Source organism: Panthera uncia (assembly GCF_023721935.1).
Source record: "Panthera uncia isolate 11264 chromosome B2 unlocalized genomic scaffold, Puncia_PCG_1.0 HiC_scaffold_24, whole genome shotgun sequence".
Taxonomy (NCBI): Eukaryota; Metazoa; Chordata; class Mammalia; order Carnivora; family Felidae; genus Panthera; species Panthera uncia.
This window is the reverse complement of record NW_026057580.1, coordinates 100,133,523-100,148,151: the sequence shown is the minus strand read 5'-3', so window position 1 is coordinate 100,148,151 and position 14,629 is coordinate 100,133,523. Positions and strand designations below refer to the sequence as shown.

The 14,629-nt window shown below is 38.5% G+C and overlaps 1 protein-coding gene across 2 annotated transcripts in view; it reads right to left on the bottom strand.

Annotated features, from left to right (window-relative positions):
- GRM1 (glutamate metabotropic receptor 1) overlaps positions 1 to 14,629 on the bottom strand; it is a 419,295-nt gene that overhangs the window by 108,541 nt on the left and 296,125 nt on the right. For both annotated transcript variants that reach the window (XM_049654488.1, XM_049654489.1), the window contains exon 3: positions 299 to 534. In XM_049654488.1, coding sequence (XP_049510445.1) covers positions 299 to 534 — 236 coding nt within the window. The remainder of the gene's footprint in view (positions 1 to 298; positions 535 to 14,629) is intronic.

Sequence of the window (14,629 nt, the reverse complement as noted above, 5' to 3'; positions counted from 1 at the left end):
AAAACCTCTTCCCTCGGGCTTGAATAGTAGATACGTGAATTCTCAGTTCGCTTTTCCTTGACCTACATTATCTCTTCTTACAACCTGCTCCACCAGAGACCAAAGTTGTCTTTCTGGAACATAGAAACATGAATCCTCAGGGTAATACACACACTCTCCTCATTCTAGCTATTTTATAAATTAAGATGGTAATTTAGTCTTTGGAACTCCAGCCTTGACACCTTCTACTCTCATTCAACAAGTTGCAATGGAGATAGAGTTGTAACTTCTGAGTTAGTATTTTGTGAACACGTATTACCTGTGCAGATTCTTTTAAAGTTGGGATTTTCCAGAATGTGTCCTGGTAGGCGGCACTGGAACCGATGTTGCCAGAACTCAGGGAACCAGGGATTCCTCGTATTAGTGTCCAGCCTCAGCTTCAGGAAATAATCATCAAATGACCTGACCTCTGGAGATTGCAGCTTTATTGTGATTCCCCCGTTGGCTTCCACCTCATAACCTTCAATGACTTCATCTCTGTCTGCCCATCCATCACTAAAAAAATTCAGGGATTGGGGTAGGGAGAGAGAAAGACAAAGGTCTCACAAATAGAGCTCAGCGTTACACGTGAGTGAGGCAATTCAGCAAGGCTGACAGTCTATTTTAAGCCAGAATTGCTACCCATCAATGGCTTTTTTTTTTTTTTTTTGGTGGAGAGTAGTAAATTCTGAAATAATAAAGTCTTGTTTGTTTTTCACAGTAGTGAAAGTGATGATAATAATAATAGTAGCAATGGCAAGAACTAACATTTATTGAGCATTTACTAGGCTTCAGATTCTCTACTATTCACATTTACTGAGTCAGAAGACGTTCAGCAACTAACTGAAGTCCCAGTGGAGCCAGGATATGGATCCAGGCAGTCTGGCTCCCAACCCAGTGCTCTTTAGGCACAAAACCGTCAATTGCTGTCCAAATCAGAATAAAATAAAACCCAGGCACTCAGGGCCTTCACAATAAGAGCTCAGCAAGCTTTCAAGGTTTCAACCAAGACCATTATATGAGCTGCATTTATAGGGCAGAAAATTGATTTAGCTCAGAAACATGACAACCACAGATCTGGCTCCTGGACGTTGTTCAAACTTACATTGCCTAGAAGTGATCAGATGCTTCCTCTTGAATGTTTTTTCAAAACAGCAGCATTCAAAGAAAACAATCCCACTCCCCAAAATGAAACTAATCCTCCTGCTCACTAAATGGAAGTTAACTGATGTTTTATCCAGTAGGTTCAAATTTTATTTTAATTTGATCACCTTCTAGAACATTCACATTGGTTATGAGTGATGTAGCTCCAATTTAATTCAAGTATGCACATGAACCAGGCCAAACCTCCTGTGAGTGGCTCTGATTCCTTCCCAAGCAGGTATCAAAAAAAATTACACTGGATAGAGTTAAACAGGCAAACAAGACTTTATTCAAGTATATTCCAATATGCCAAAGACACTGAACTCCCCTCTGCTGAAACAAAAGTTGGGGAGATTTAATTGCTGGGAGAAGCTAGTGAGCAAGTGCTGGAGGACATTGAGAGGCGCTTGGTCAATGTGATTAGCCATCTGTGTTTTATAATTGTCATTTATCTAAGTTAGGTTTCCACCTTTCCACAGAAACTGGGAAACAGAGGTCTGCTATCACTCTTGATGATTACATTTCAAAGGATGGCTTCCAGGTACCTGAGAAAGAAATTTCTCTGCTGTAAAACTGGCAAGAGTGTAGGAGAAAATGTACACCTCCAAGAGACAAAGAATTTATAATGCTGATTTTTATTTGTTTTATTTTTTCTTTAGAGAGAGAGAGAGAGAACACGTGCATGGGCAGGGAGGGAGAGAGAGAGAAAGAGAGAGAGAGAGAATCCTGAGCAGGCTCCATGCTCAGTGCAGAGCCCAAGACATGGGGCTCCATCCCATGACCCTGGGATCATGACCTGAGCTGAAATCAAGAGCTCAATGTTCAACTGACTGAGCCACCCAGGTGTTCTTAACAGCATTTTTTTAAATTAAATGCTCGAAGGAAAGGGAAGTCAAGGGGCCCATAGTCAGGAAGAAATTTGTCTACAGCTGAGTCAAACTAAAGAGAATGTTAATTTTCTCCCTTGGTCAAGAGGTGGATTTATTTACACCCACGGAGTCGCTCCCTGCAGTTTCTGGAACATAACTAACTGTTCGGTCTCTGACAGAGAAAGTGTTTTATCACTTGCTTCTCACAGAGCAGGGATCTGGGCCAAATATAAAAGACTGACCATCGCTTACCCCTTGTTACCTGAGATCAGTTGGGATAAATGTGTCCTCCACTAAGCTGAGTTCATTGGTGCAGTTCTATTTCAGAATCTTCCCAGTGAACCACACAGGAGCTGTATTTTCAATAGACCGAGGGTTGTAGAAGGTATAGCTGACTTAACATGATCCAGAGCTAAAGAGACCTTGAAGTATAGTGTAGTCTAACCAGCCAGACCAGAGAATGTCTACATGCTTTTTCTAAATCCATTAGGATAGATATTTTACAATTTTGAACAGATCTTTCCTTTCCCTTTCCCCTCCACCTCTCAATTCCTCCCTCCCTCCCTCTCTTCCTTCCTTCCTTCTGCATTTACCTAGATGCTCTCCTATGCTCAAGATTCAATTGAGAATAAGACACACTATCCTCTGCCCCTAGTGTTACAGACTTGTGGGGGAAACAAACATTAAACAAGAATTACAAACACTGTAAAGGTAAGGAAGGAAAAGCAACCAGTACTATGAGGAGAAGAGTTTAGGGATTTAACTCAGTCAAGTGTGTACATAGGTATATAAGTGTGGGTGGGGAGAAAGTGATTAAGGATGACTAAGAAAGTTATGTCTGAGCTGAGACCCAAAGGATGTGTGGACATTAGTCAGATGAAAAGATGGAGAGGAATTGGTATAGAAGGTTCCTGGTAGGTTATCTAATACATAGGAAAGAGCATGGGCCATTCAAAGAATTTGGAGAGTCCGTATGGCTGGAGCATAGAGGGAAGTGTGGCGGGAAGTATGGGCATAAATCCCAGTTTAGAAGCTGTTAGCCTTAGGACTGCAGGAAGTCCTCAAAGTGTTGTGAGCCTATTACATAATAAGGCCATTGAGCTCTGCTCCCTGGTGGTGAATGACCTGAGTCTTTCTAACAAGTCTGGCTTTACTCACCATCACTGGATATGACGGTCAGTCAAACTAATATTAAAAAAGAAGATAGACTCATCTATTTTTCTCTATGCTCAGTTTGCTTAGAAAACTTTGAACTAATTTAATTATTTCAATTTATTCATATTATATCATAACTACATGTATAGCAGTTTGAAGACCTGAACTGTGGGGTCAAGGGTAAAAATAAAATCCACCAGACTTTCAAGAAATTCTGCTTATGAGTATATATTTAAAATCAAAATGACTTATAAAGAAAAAAGTTACTTTTGACATAAAATTTAAGCTTGAGGTGTGTTACTCCCCAGGATTCCATATTATGTGAGACTTTTCTGTGTGTGTAGATATAGTCTGAACAAGAAACACACAATTTTTTTAAGTGTATGAAATGAACCTTCTATGCTGTTTATTTGTATTTCTTTTTTTTTAAAAATCATCCCCAGTTTATAAAAGCAAGTATCATGTGTCAGTGCTAAAAGCAGAGAAAGTGTGACCTCCTGTCCTTTTGCCCTCCAACACAGAGGAGCACATCATGGGAGTAAATCATTGTCTATGAATATACACAATTTGAAGTCATATGTTTTAGTGGGGTAGAGCCTTAGATTCCCCTTGCCTTTGGCTAAAGCCCTTCCCCCTCACCATAGATGACCTCATTCCAAAATTAGAGTTGGGGTCAAATCCAAGAAATCATGAAATCACGGAGAACCAGGATGTGACAGAAAAAAGTATTCAGCTAGGATTAGTTGGTGAATACTTTTGAAATGTTAATTGTTAGAGGTTTGTAAGAGATCTTAAATCTATCACAGATAAGGTTAGGGAATGCTAACAAAAAGTTGCTGAAAAACATCCGTAAAGCACCTGGGTTTTTTTTGGGGGGGTTTTTTTGTTTTGTTTTGTTTTTTTTATGTACTTAAATCATCTTGTCTACTTGCCAAATAGTATCCACAGAGAATTTTCAAGAATGTTTGCTGCTTAGTTGTGTTGGGATTTTTTTACAATGATATTGTTTTGGTGGATTCTCCGTGAAACACACTGGAAAACAGGGAGGCAGCAGCTCTCCTTCAACCTGGTTTGGGGGTTTACTCTTGTCGTTGTTGTTGACAGTGGTGGTGGTAGTGTGGACTATGTGACCAGAAATGACCTGCAGGCACCTGCTCAGCCCAGGTGTCTGCAGTGACTCCCACTGTGCTGCATGCTGAACTCTACGAGGCATATTCACAGCCTCCAGCAGCTTCTGCTGCCCCATCTGCTTCCTGGTGATGAGCTCCTTTTCCTATCTGGGCTCTGGAAATAAAACTGCATAATGTGGACAAACAGGGCAAACATTTAACAGAAAGCTACAAAATACAAGAATCCTTGTTCCTTATCCCCCTCAATGTTTTTACACGGCAGCTCTTTCACAAGCCTGTTCTCTTACCCAGAATCATTGTTCTAGTCCCTGTGAAATTCCGCAGTCCCAACCTGAAGAATAATATTTATTCCACTGAATAAATTCTGATGGAAACAACAGAAAGGTATCATTTCTAATTCTAGCAATCATAGCTGGGCAGGAGATGTATGAGTGCCACCTTTGCGTTATACAAGTTAAAATCATTTAATAAGAAAATTGATAGTAAAAAAAACAGAAATGCAATTGTATTCATTTAAAAATTGTTTAAAAACATTTTATAAAAACATATTTACATTCAATTAAAATAATTACAGTCTAGGGAGTAAAGCGATTTGATTTGTGTGGAGTACAAGTAATTGCATGTACCTAATAATAAAGCTATAATTCTTTAAAAATATTCCAGAGGGGCGCCTGGGTGGCTCAGTCAGTTAAATATCTGACTCTTGATTTCAGCTCAGGTCATCATCTCCCTGTTAGTGAGTTCGAGCCCTGCATTGGGCTCTGTGTTGACAGGGTGGAGCCTGCTCCAAATTCTCTGCCTCCCTCTCTCTCTGCCCCTCACCTGCTTTCTTTCTCAAAAATAAACAAATATTTAAAAATATATATGTATTCCAGAGACTAGCATATAACCAAGAAAATTAGAAAGGATAATAAAAATATTTTCAGAAACATATGTAAACAAGCACAAAATTCCATAAATACAATGCTAACCATACTTATAAAGGTTGAAGAAACGTCATGTAGTTCAGTTTAAATCATGTGATGTCAATTGTGAGAAATTTTATGGCGGCAATGGCAGCTTTTTCAATAAGAACTCAGACTGGCTTTATTCATTCGACATTTATGCACTAAGAATCTTGTGTGAGTTAGGCATTTTGCTTACGGCTGCAGATACATTGATAAGCGGTGCAGGTGCGGCCCCTGCTCTCCAGACAATCACAGGGGCAGGGAAGACTAGCCACTGAATACATAATCGCCACAGAGAGTTGCAGCAGTGAAAGGAAAGGAAGACGGGCTACAGAAGAATAGAGAAAGAAAAGGGACATGTCAAGGGAGGTTTTGCCCAAGAGGAAGTAACATCTAAGACGAGACTCATAGGATGCATTGAAGCTGCACAGTAAAAAGAGAGATGGAAGAAGAACCAGTTCAAGAGGGGACAAAGCAATCAAGCAGCAAGGCTTTCAGTTTGCTTAAAGTGTGCAAGGTAACGCTTAAGACAAGCCTGTGAGATGTTGAAGAACCTGAACATCCTTTTTCTTTTTAAGATTATTCATTTATTTTGAGGTGGGGGGAGGGGCAGAGAGAGAGGGAGAGAGAATCCCAAGCAGGCTCTGCGCTGTCAGCACAGAGCCCGACAGGGAGCTTGATCTCAAAAACCGGGAGACCATGACCTAAGCCAAAATCAGGAGTCTGACACTTAACCTACTGAGCCACCCAGGCACCTCTGAACATCCTTGTTAAGGGTTTTGGATTTTATTTTTAAGGTGGTGAGAAATTACGCAGATTTTGAGCAGGGATATGACATGGTTAGGTTTGTCTTAGAAAGGTCATTCTGGGGCGCCTGGGTGGCGCAGTCGGTTAAGCGTCCGACTTCAGCCAGGTCACGATCTCGCGGTCCGTGAGTTCGAGCCCCGCGTCAGGCTCTGGGCTGATGGCTCGGAGCCTGGAGCCTGTTTCCGATTCTGTGTCTCCCTCTCTCTCTGCCCCTCCCCCGTTCATGCTCTGTCTCTCTCTGTCCCCAAAATAAATGAAAAACGTTGAAAAAAAAAAATAAAAAAAATAAAAAAAAAAGAAAGGTCATTCTAAAATTACCTAGAGTGTAGTTACTTGTGAACGTTCTTTGTTTCTAGAATTCTCAGACAAAAACTGTGGAAACACATTGTGGGCATGGGTGCGTGTGCACACACACACACACACACACGTACACCTATGCACACATGCACACACACAGGCTAATTACATTATAATGTGAAGGCACAGTGGAGATTTGATGAACCAGGAATGGGGATAGTGGTCCAATTAGTTGGTAGTTAATTTTAAAATTAGTTGCTGCCAACTCACCACAAATATAAAACTGACACAAAATGTAGGTATTCTTTATTTAATTATGTAGGACAGGCACTTAGAGGTCATCAGCCCGCTGGAAAACAGAGAGGATGATGAGCTACTTCCCCCTTCGGTTTTCCTGTCCTGCTAGAATTAGAATTCAAACAGAAGCCTCACTTCTAGCCCTATGGTGTTCTGGTAGAAAATCGACCAAAGTGGAGGAGGGGACGAGATGGTGGCAAAAGGCAAAAGAGGAAAAATGAAGGGAATTCTCAAGAAGTGGAAACTTCACATATGGGAGATCAAGGTCAGATAAGTAATTCTTATTTTACCATATGCTCTTCACCCCATCCCCCAACTCACCTCTGGCATCCTGAACCTGAAATTATCTGCCAGCTGGAGACTTGTGACTATGTCCTAGCAGAAATGTAGGGCAAAGATTGTAAACATTGCACACAACCATGCACGTGTGGGAGCCTTTCCTAAAACTTCTACAAACCAAGCTTTCATGTATCAAAGACAATTTTAAGCCAGTGTAAAAGAAGGGTGGGTCCATGAGGGGAATTACTGTGGACAAATGGGTCTTTTTTTCTTCCTTCAAGTTCCACTACCAGGGTAGCATCCCATTCTGTCTCTCATTCAACTAATCCCAGGAGACAAAATGAAATAGGAATTGGTTACTGAAACTTTCTAAGCCTCTGTTTCCCCACCTATAAAATGGTGGTGGAAATGGTATCAACCTCTTTGAATTGCGTGTGAATTAAAATATATGATCCACGTGAAATATGTAGCACAGTCTAGCACATGATAAAATCTTACTAGATGTTAACAGTTCTTTACCATCAGTCTCCTCACAATCCATCCAATGTGTGAGCTCTATCTAGATATGGGAAGGTTTCTCTACAAAAGCACTATTCACGGTATGGGCCAAAGACTGGTGCCAGTTCATAAACTGTTACCACTCAAAGAGGAAGTAAGACAGAGACTGAGACTAAGCATTTAGAAAAATCTATAGCAGTGAGACATTGTTGTAAGATCTAAGAACGTGATCTGTGGCCCCCTGTCATTGCGTAGGGTGTAAGCACTTTGTTGTACAATTTGTATGGTCAATTGCCTGTAGCTCAAGCTGTTTGCATGCCATATGCAGTAGAACCGTGTCATAGTGTGTGGCATTTCATGGTTACTTTGCCAACTGTAACCTAAAAGTATATAAATATCCAAGAACATAACAAGCATTTATTTTTATGCACTTGTTTTTATAATCACTTTAAATTTTAATCAAGCTTATTTTATAATCTATCATGTAAGAGTAATTTCTACATTAGGGAAATACAAGTCTCATTATTTACTTTAACTCTAATTATATGGCCACACAGGCTTCACTGGATTTTTTTTTATGGGAAAAGATATACAATCTGCTAAATGTGGCAATAATAGTATTTGAATATGGATAGCGGAAAGGATTCCAGGGAAATGAGGGCAAAAGAGTTCTGATGAAATTCACCTGAAAATACGTCCCCTCATATATTGAATTTGGTTTTTATCCCCAATTGATGGTGAGGTGCTGAAACCATAGTATGTTATTTGTGGAGTTGCTTTACCTGATGAATTTGTGAAGTCATCAAAATTTACTAATAATTGATACACAAAACATTAAAAGTTAAATGTACAATCAAATAATTCTTTGAAACAAAAAGTATTAAATTAAAAAGCTGATAGAAGTCTATGTTCAATATTCTAACAAAACATTAGTGTTTCACGGGTTTTAAATAAAGCAGCATCCGGGGTTGCTAAGACTGAAAGACACATACAGTTGCCAAGACGTCAGTGAATGACTGCATCAAAGATATTTGCTTAGCAATGTTTGCTGATTCCGGTAAAGAAAGTAGCTCAAGTTTTACTTTCTGTGCATCATAGCTCGATGATTTCTGAAACTGCCTAATGATGTGGAAAACCAAGGCCCTGCATAAATGAAGCTGGCAAAGCATTCTTTCATTGCAACTTGAGAAACGAGCGGATAAATTCTCACGTGGCAGTTCTTTTAGTATGTGTGCGATTTGAAAATGATGAAGACTTAGGGGAAGAAAACTCTTCTCTTATTTAAATTCTCTTTTAGTTCCAAAGCTGAGAAGCACAACTACCTCTAGATATGATAACATTATGAAGAATTACTTTGTCAAAAAATGTGGCTGGCGGCTTATGTTCTGTACGGGAGTAAGTTCTTCTGCTCCAACTGCCATCATCAGGGAAACATCCTGGAGTAGTTACCTAAGTAGGGTGAGAGAATGGAAATCGACGCAATAGTTTCTGTTTTGAGAAGGTCTTGGTGAAAAAAAATCAGCTGAAGTAAACCCCACTTAGTGACATGATATAAACTTTGTGTTATGTAAGAACCAATGCACTGAAGGTGGCTTTCATTGGCCCATCAGAACTGATTGTTAGCATTTTTCCCAAATGCTATGTTCTGTGTCTTAACATTGGCAGATTGAAATTGTTCATGATGGAGATACATACTTCAAGGAAATAGGTAACTGCTATTAACTTAGGGCTTCTGTCTTATTGACACCTCCCCCGAACAGCCAATTGTAATAATATAGAACCTGACCATAAACAGCTATTCTTGGTATTGAGAGGAAAAATTATATCAAGAATGAACTACAGAACAGTTTTTCTTCAGGATAAGAAATCAGTTTTGTCTCAATATGTAAACATATCGATAGGAAAGCCTGACTTTCTCTATTGACTGATATCTTTGATATAGTTAATGATCTTTAAATTTCTTGAAAAGAAAGAATCTTTTTTTTTTTGACAGATAGGAACTGACATTTATAAAGGGCAAAATTAAAAGTCAGAAATTTTGAAGAAAAAGGTTTTTTTGTAGATTGCTATGTCACAATTTTAATTTCAAAATAATTGTCAACAAGTAGAGATGATCTCAATATTATCATCTGCAAAGTTTTGTCAGCAAATGTTTCATGAATTGTTCATGAATTAGATTGCCTTAGTCTCCTTGGGCTGATATAACAAAATACTACAGACAGATGGCTTAAACAACAGAAATTTATTTTCTCACAGTCTTGAAGAACAGAGGTCCAAAAGTAAGGTTCCAACTGACTCAGTTTCTTGTGAGAGCTCTTTTCCTGGCTTGCAGACTATGTCTTCATGTGGCCTTTCCTCAGTGCTTAAAAACACACGGTATGAGAAAAACAGAGAGACAACAAGCTCTCTGGTACTTTTTTTCTTACAAGGACACTAATCCTATTGGATAAGGGTCCTACCCTCATGACCTCATTTAACTTTAATTATCTCACTAAAGGCCCTATCTCCCAACACAGTCACATTGGAGATTAGGACTTTAACATATGAATTTTGAGCGAACACAATTCAGTCCACAGCAGATGTAATTTTATTAAATTTGTTACTCATTTTTAAAAATCCTCATATAAGAAATCAGTGGGCCCAGAATTCTTTTATTTCATCAAAAGATAATTTAAATTGAACTAAAAAGTTATGGAATAAATTATTGGAACTAGCTACTGATTAAAGATGACTTTTGAAAATAGAGCATCACTCACTTTACTTGGGATCAAAAATTTTAAATGAATACCCCAAATTCACTGAAATTGCTGCAAAGTGTTTCTTCCATTTCCATCAGCACACCTCTGTGAGGCTGGTTATTCTATTAGGAATGTCATAAAAATTATATAAAGAAGCAGAATACATATGCATAATCCTATGCAAGTATGATAGTTAAACCAAACCATATTGGATAATTTAATAAAGTCATTATCATATTAAAATTTTAAATATTGATATGCATGGTGTTTGTTAAAAGGGTACATACAGGCATTCAACATAGGAAACCTCTACTTCACTTGTAACTTTTGATTTACAATTATAGAATAGCTAAAAGTTAGGAGTATAATAGTAATATTCTCTACGAATCACCTAGGCCCAGCCCACACTTTCAATGAACAATGAATACTGTTTTGGCAATTCTTTTCTTTGTTTATTTTTATTATATTTACTGAAATGAGATTTTGTGTCTGTTAAATCTAATAATACAACTTTGGGCTTGTATTCTTCATGTCTTTATGCTGTATTTGACTTCCTCATAATTTTCTTAATTTTATTTTACCAAAGTTCCTAACTAGATTGAAATTAAAAGGAAAGAAGAAGAAGAGGAAGAGGAAGAAGAAGTAGTAGAAGAAGAAGAAGGAGGAGGAGGAGGAGGAGGAGGAGGGGGAGGGGGAGAAGGGGGAGGAGGGGGAGGGGGAGGAGGAGAAGGAGGGAAGAGGAAGAAGAAGGAGGAGGAGGAGGAGGAGGAGGGAGAGGGGAATGATGAGGGGGAGGAGGAGGAAATACAGAAGCACGTTCTAGAAGATGTTAAGATAAAGTTGTAAGAAATTGTTAAGGGAAAGACTATGCTGGTTCAACAGTTCAAAATGGAACTCTTTGAAAACTCCATTTGGAAGCTCATGGTAAATGAAGCCATGACCACCAAGTAGAGACTTTTCATTTTGTTGGGAAGGCTCTGATGGCTTCATTCCTTACTGCAAAATTTTACAGATTTAAATTACAAATCTCTGCTCTCCGTTTTAAATCCCTGGCTGTTTTATTGCCACTGAACTCTTATTTTTCATGTCCCTGTGCCATCCAAATGAAAGACTGAAGTTTCCCAAATAATTGTTAAGAACCAACTGAGGGGAAGCAAGAGACCCATTAGAAAAACAGTGCAATAAAGAGCCAAAGTGATTCTGATTAAAACATAAATCAGATCCCGGCATTTCTCTGCTTAAAATCCACCAATGCCTTTCCTTCTCACCCAAAGTCTTTTGATGAGTACCTTTAAAGGCTCTACACACTCTGATCCTCATTACCTCCCTCATCTCTACTATTCTAACCTTTGCTCTGCTCCAGCCACACTGGTCGCCCTACTGTTCCTCAGTGAACAAGGACGCCCTGGCCTTAGGATCTTTGTAGTGGCTACTCTGCCTGAAATTCTGCAATTCTCTTTACTTGGGTATTTTCATGGCTCACTCTTTCATTTCCTTCATGTCTCTCAAATGTCACATTCACAGTGAGGTCTTTCTCTATTTAAAATTGTGTCCCTTCTCTCTATTTCTTTGTTCTCATTAAAGCTTATCGCTATCAAGGTACCTGGGTGGCTCAGCTGGTTAAGCATCCTTGATGTCAGCTCAGGTCACGATCTCATGGTCTGTAAGATTGAGCCCCAAGGTGGGCTCTGTGATGACTGTGAGTAGCCTGCCTGGTATTATCTCTTTCCCTTTCTCTCTCTGTCCCTCATGTGCTCATGTGGGCGTGTTCTCTCTCTCTCTCTCTCTCTCACTCTCTCTCTCTCTCTCTCCCCCAAAATAAATAAACTTAAAAAATTTTTAAAAAATGACATTGGAAAGCTGCTTTTAAAAAAACTTATCACTATCTGGCATGCCATGTAAATATATTTTCTTTATTCCTCTAGTGAAATGGAAGCTCCATTTCAGAAAGCAGAAAGGTTTCTATCATTTTTGTCCACTTATGTAACCCAAGCAATTATAAGAGTTGTTAGCTCCTAGTAGGTGCTCATTATATATTTGTTAAATGAATTAATGAATTAATGGATAAAGATGTATGAACCAATTTGTATTTAAGAATTCATAGAGAATACTCTAACAGTGATATGTGGGAGGTGGTTCATACCAGCTGGCAAGAATCCATTGTTAGCGTCTTTTCCCAGCTCTGTATTGAGTAATTTCATGTCGGAAAGTTGAAACTGGCCATACTGAGAGTATTTCCTTCATGGGAATATCAGATTTTCTAACAAAGTACCACAAACAGGAAGAGTCACACCTGAAATTTATTCTCTCATAGTTATAGAGGCTCTAAGACTGAAATCATGGTGCCAGCAGGATAATGCTCTGAGACTCCCTGTAGAATCCTTCCTTGCAACTTCTGAGCTTCTGATAGTGACCACCCATCCATGGCACTCCTTAGCTTGCAGCTACATTGCTCCAAACCCTCCCTCTGTGATCACATGGTGTTCCCCCTCTGTGTGTCTGTATCTCTGTGTCTCTTCTCCACTTATAAGGACATTAGTCATATTGGATTAAAGGCCTACCCTACTCCAGTACGACTTCATCCGAACTTATTACACTTGGAACAATTCTATTTCCAGATAAGGCCATATTTTGAGGTATTGTGGATTAATAATTTAACACATCTTTTTTGAAGACACAGTTTAATCCATAAAAATGAGCAAACACTAGAAATCAAGGCTTTATTGTTCTGCTTTGTTTCATTTTTGAAGAGAATCAGTTGTTAAACATTTACCAGCACACCACTAACTAAAACAAGCTGTTATATTTTCTCTGAAATTTGGGATTAGTTGTAAACTCTGACCCGTTAGATGAGCTAAAGGACATCTAAATGATTATTGTTTAGTTCTAAAATATCCATAATAGAAATTAAAAGCTATTATTTTTAAATTAACATTTATGAAAGCTGTAGTTATATAGTTAATACATTTAGATCACTTTATTTTTTCACAAGGGTAGACAATTACATGCTAAGAAGCATCAAAAAATATAAAACACCCAGAAAAATGACCAGTTTCAGCCTAACAAATACTATAAAATTTTAAAAAGAAAATGTAAGTTTATACCTGTAGCTATTTGAATTTGAGGACAATAATTATAACTTTTTAAAAAATGTTTACTTATTTTGAGGTGGGGGGAGAGGCAGAGAAAGTTGGAGGGAGAGAATCCCAAGCAGGTGCTGTGCTGTCATTGCAGAGCCAGATGTGGGGCTCAGTCTCACAAACCGTGAGATCCTGACCTGAGACAAAATCAAGAGTTGGCCGCTCAACAGATTGAGCCAGCCAGGCGCCCCATGATTACAGCTTTTGCATTAGAATCACATATGTACACTTATGTATGCTTCAGGTTCCTCAGCTTTGAGTTGTTCTTAATGATAAGTTGAATTGTATCTAGGACTTAGTAAATCATTCTAATAATACAGGAAAATGTATACAAAGTTATCATATATCTGTATGGTACTTTTTTATTTTACATTCATATAATTAATTCACTTAGAGTAAATTTGATTCATTGAAGAACTAATCTAGATCCTCCAACATTAGCTGATTCAAATCTTTGGCATTCTTTCATTTAATAAATATTTACTGATATCCTACTTAGTGCCAAGCACTGTTAGGTCCTGAAAATAAATTAATGAATAAGATGAGAAATATCTTTACTCTTATTTAAATTCATAGGTTGGATTTCTACTTCGAGCCTAGACAGATTAACAAATACCAAATTCATTTTTCTGTCGGCGACAACTAAAACACTGAACAAAATACATAAAATAATGGCTCTCAAGACATTTTCCATCAAGCGATGCAAGACAGTGATCTCTATGAAGTGAGCAACAAATGAGATGAGCCCTAAACTATTTTGAGCCTACTTCTTGGAGGTTTCCAAATCATGACTCAGAAAGGCAAGGGAGAGAGGGGCAGGAAGGCACGGACTCAGGCACAGTCCAGGGGATTCACTGAGTTCAGTGACAGAGTTGAATGTCAGGAAAAACCAAGGTGGCCAGACTCCACAGGGCAAAGCACTGGAGAGGGAAGAGCTTCAAAGACAGAATAGTCTGCAGTAATTCTCCCAAAATATTCAGTTGAATATTAGACAGCCCATGCATGTGATGAAATTATATAAGACTGAGGAAACAACCAACCAAGAAAATTTGACTGCATAGTGCCTGGAGATCACACAGAGTTGGGAATAATAATTATTCCCAATAGCCAGAATGGAAAAAATCATGTTTCACAGAAAAATGGCTAAAGTACTAAAAAGGAACTTGCCCCAGTATTTGGGAAAAATTAGTCTTGGACTAACTGCTTCTCTGGTCTTGGCTAACAAAGCTTAAAAGCAAGATGAAAAAGGACAAAATTATTTCTAAGTAACGTCACCTCTTCCCATAAGTAGCTCAAGAATATTTTTAAGAA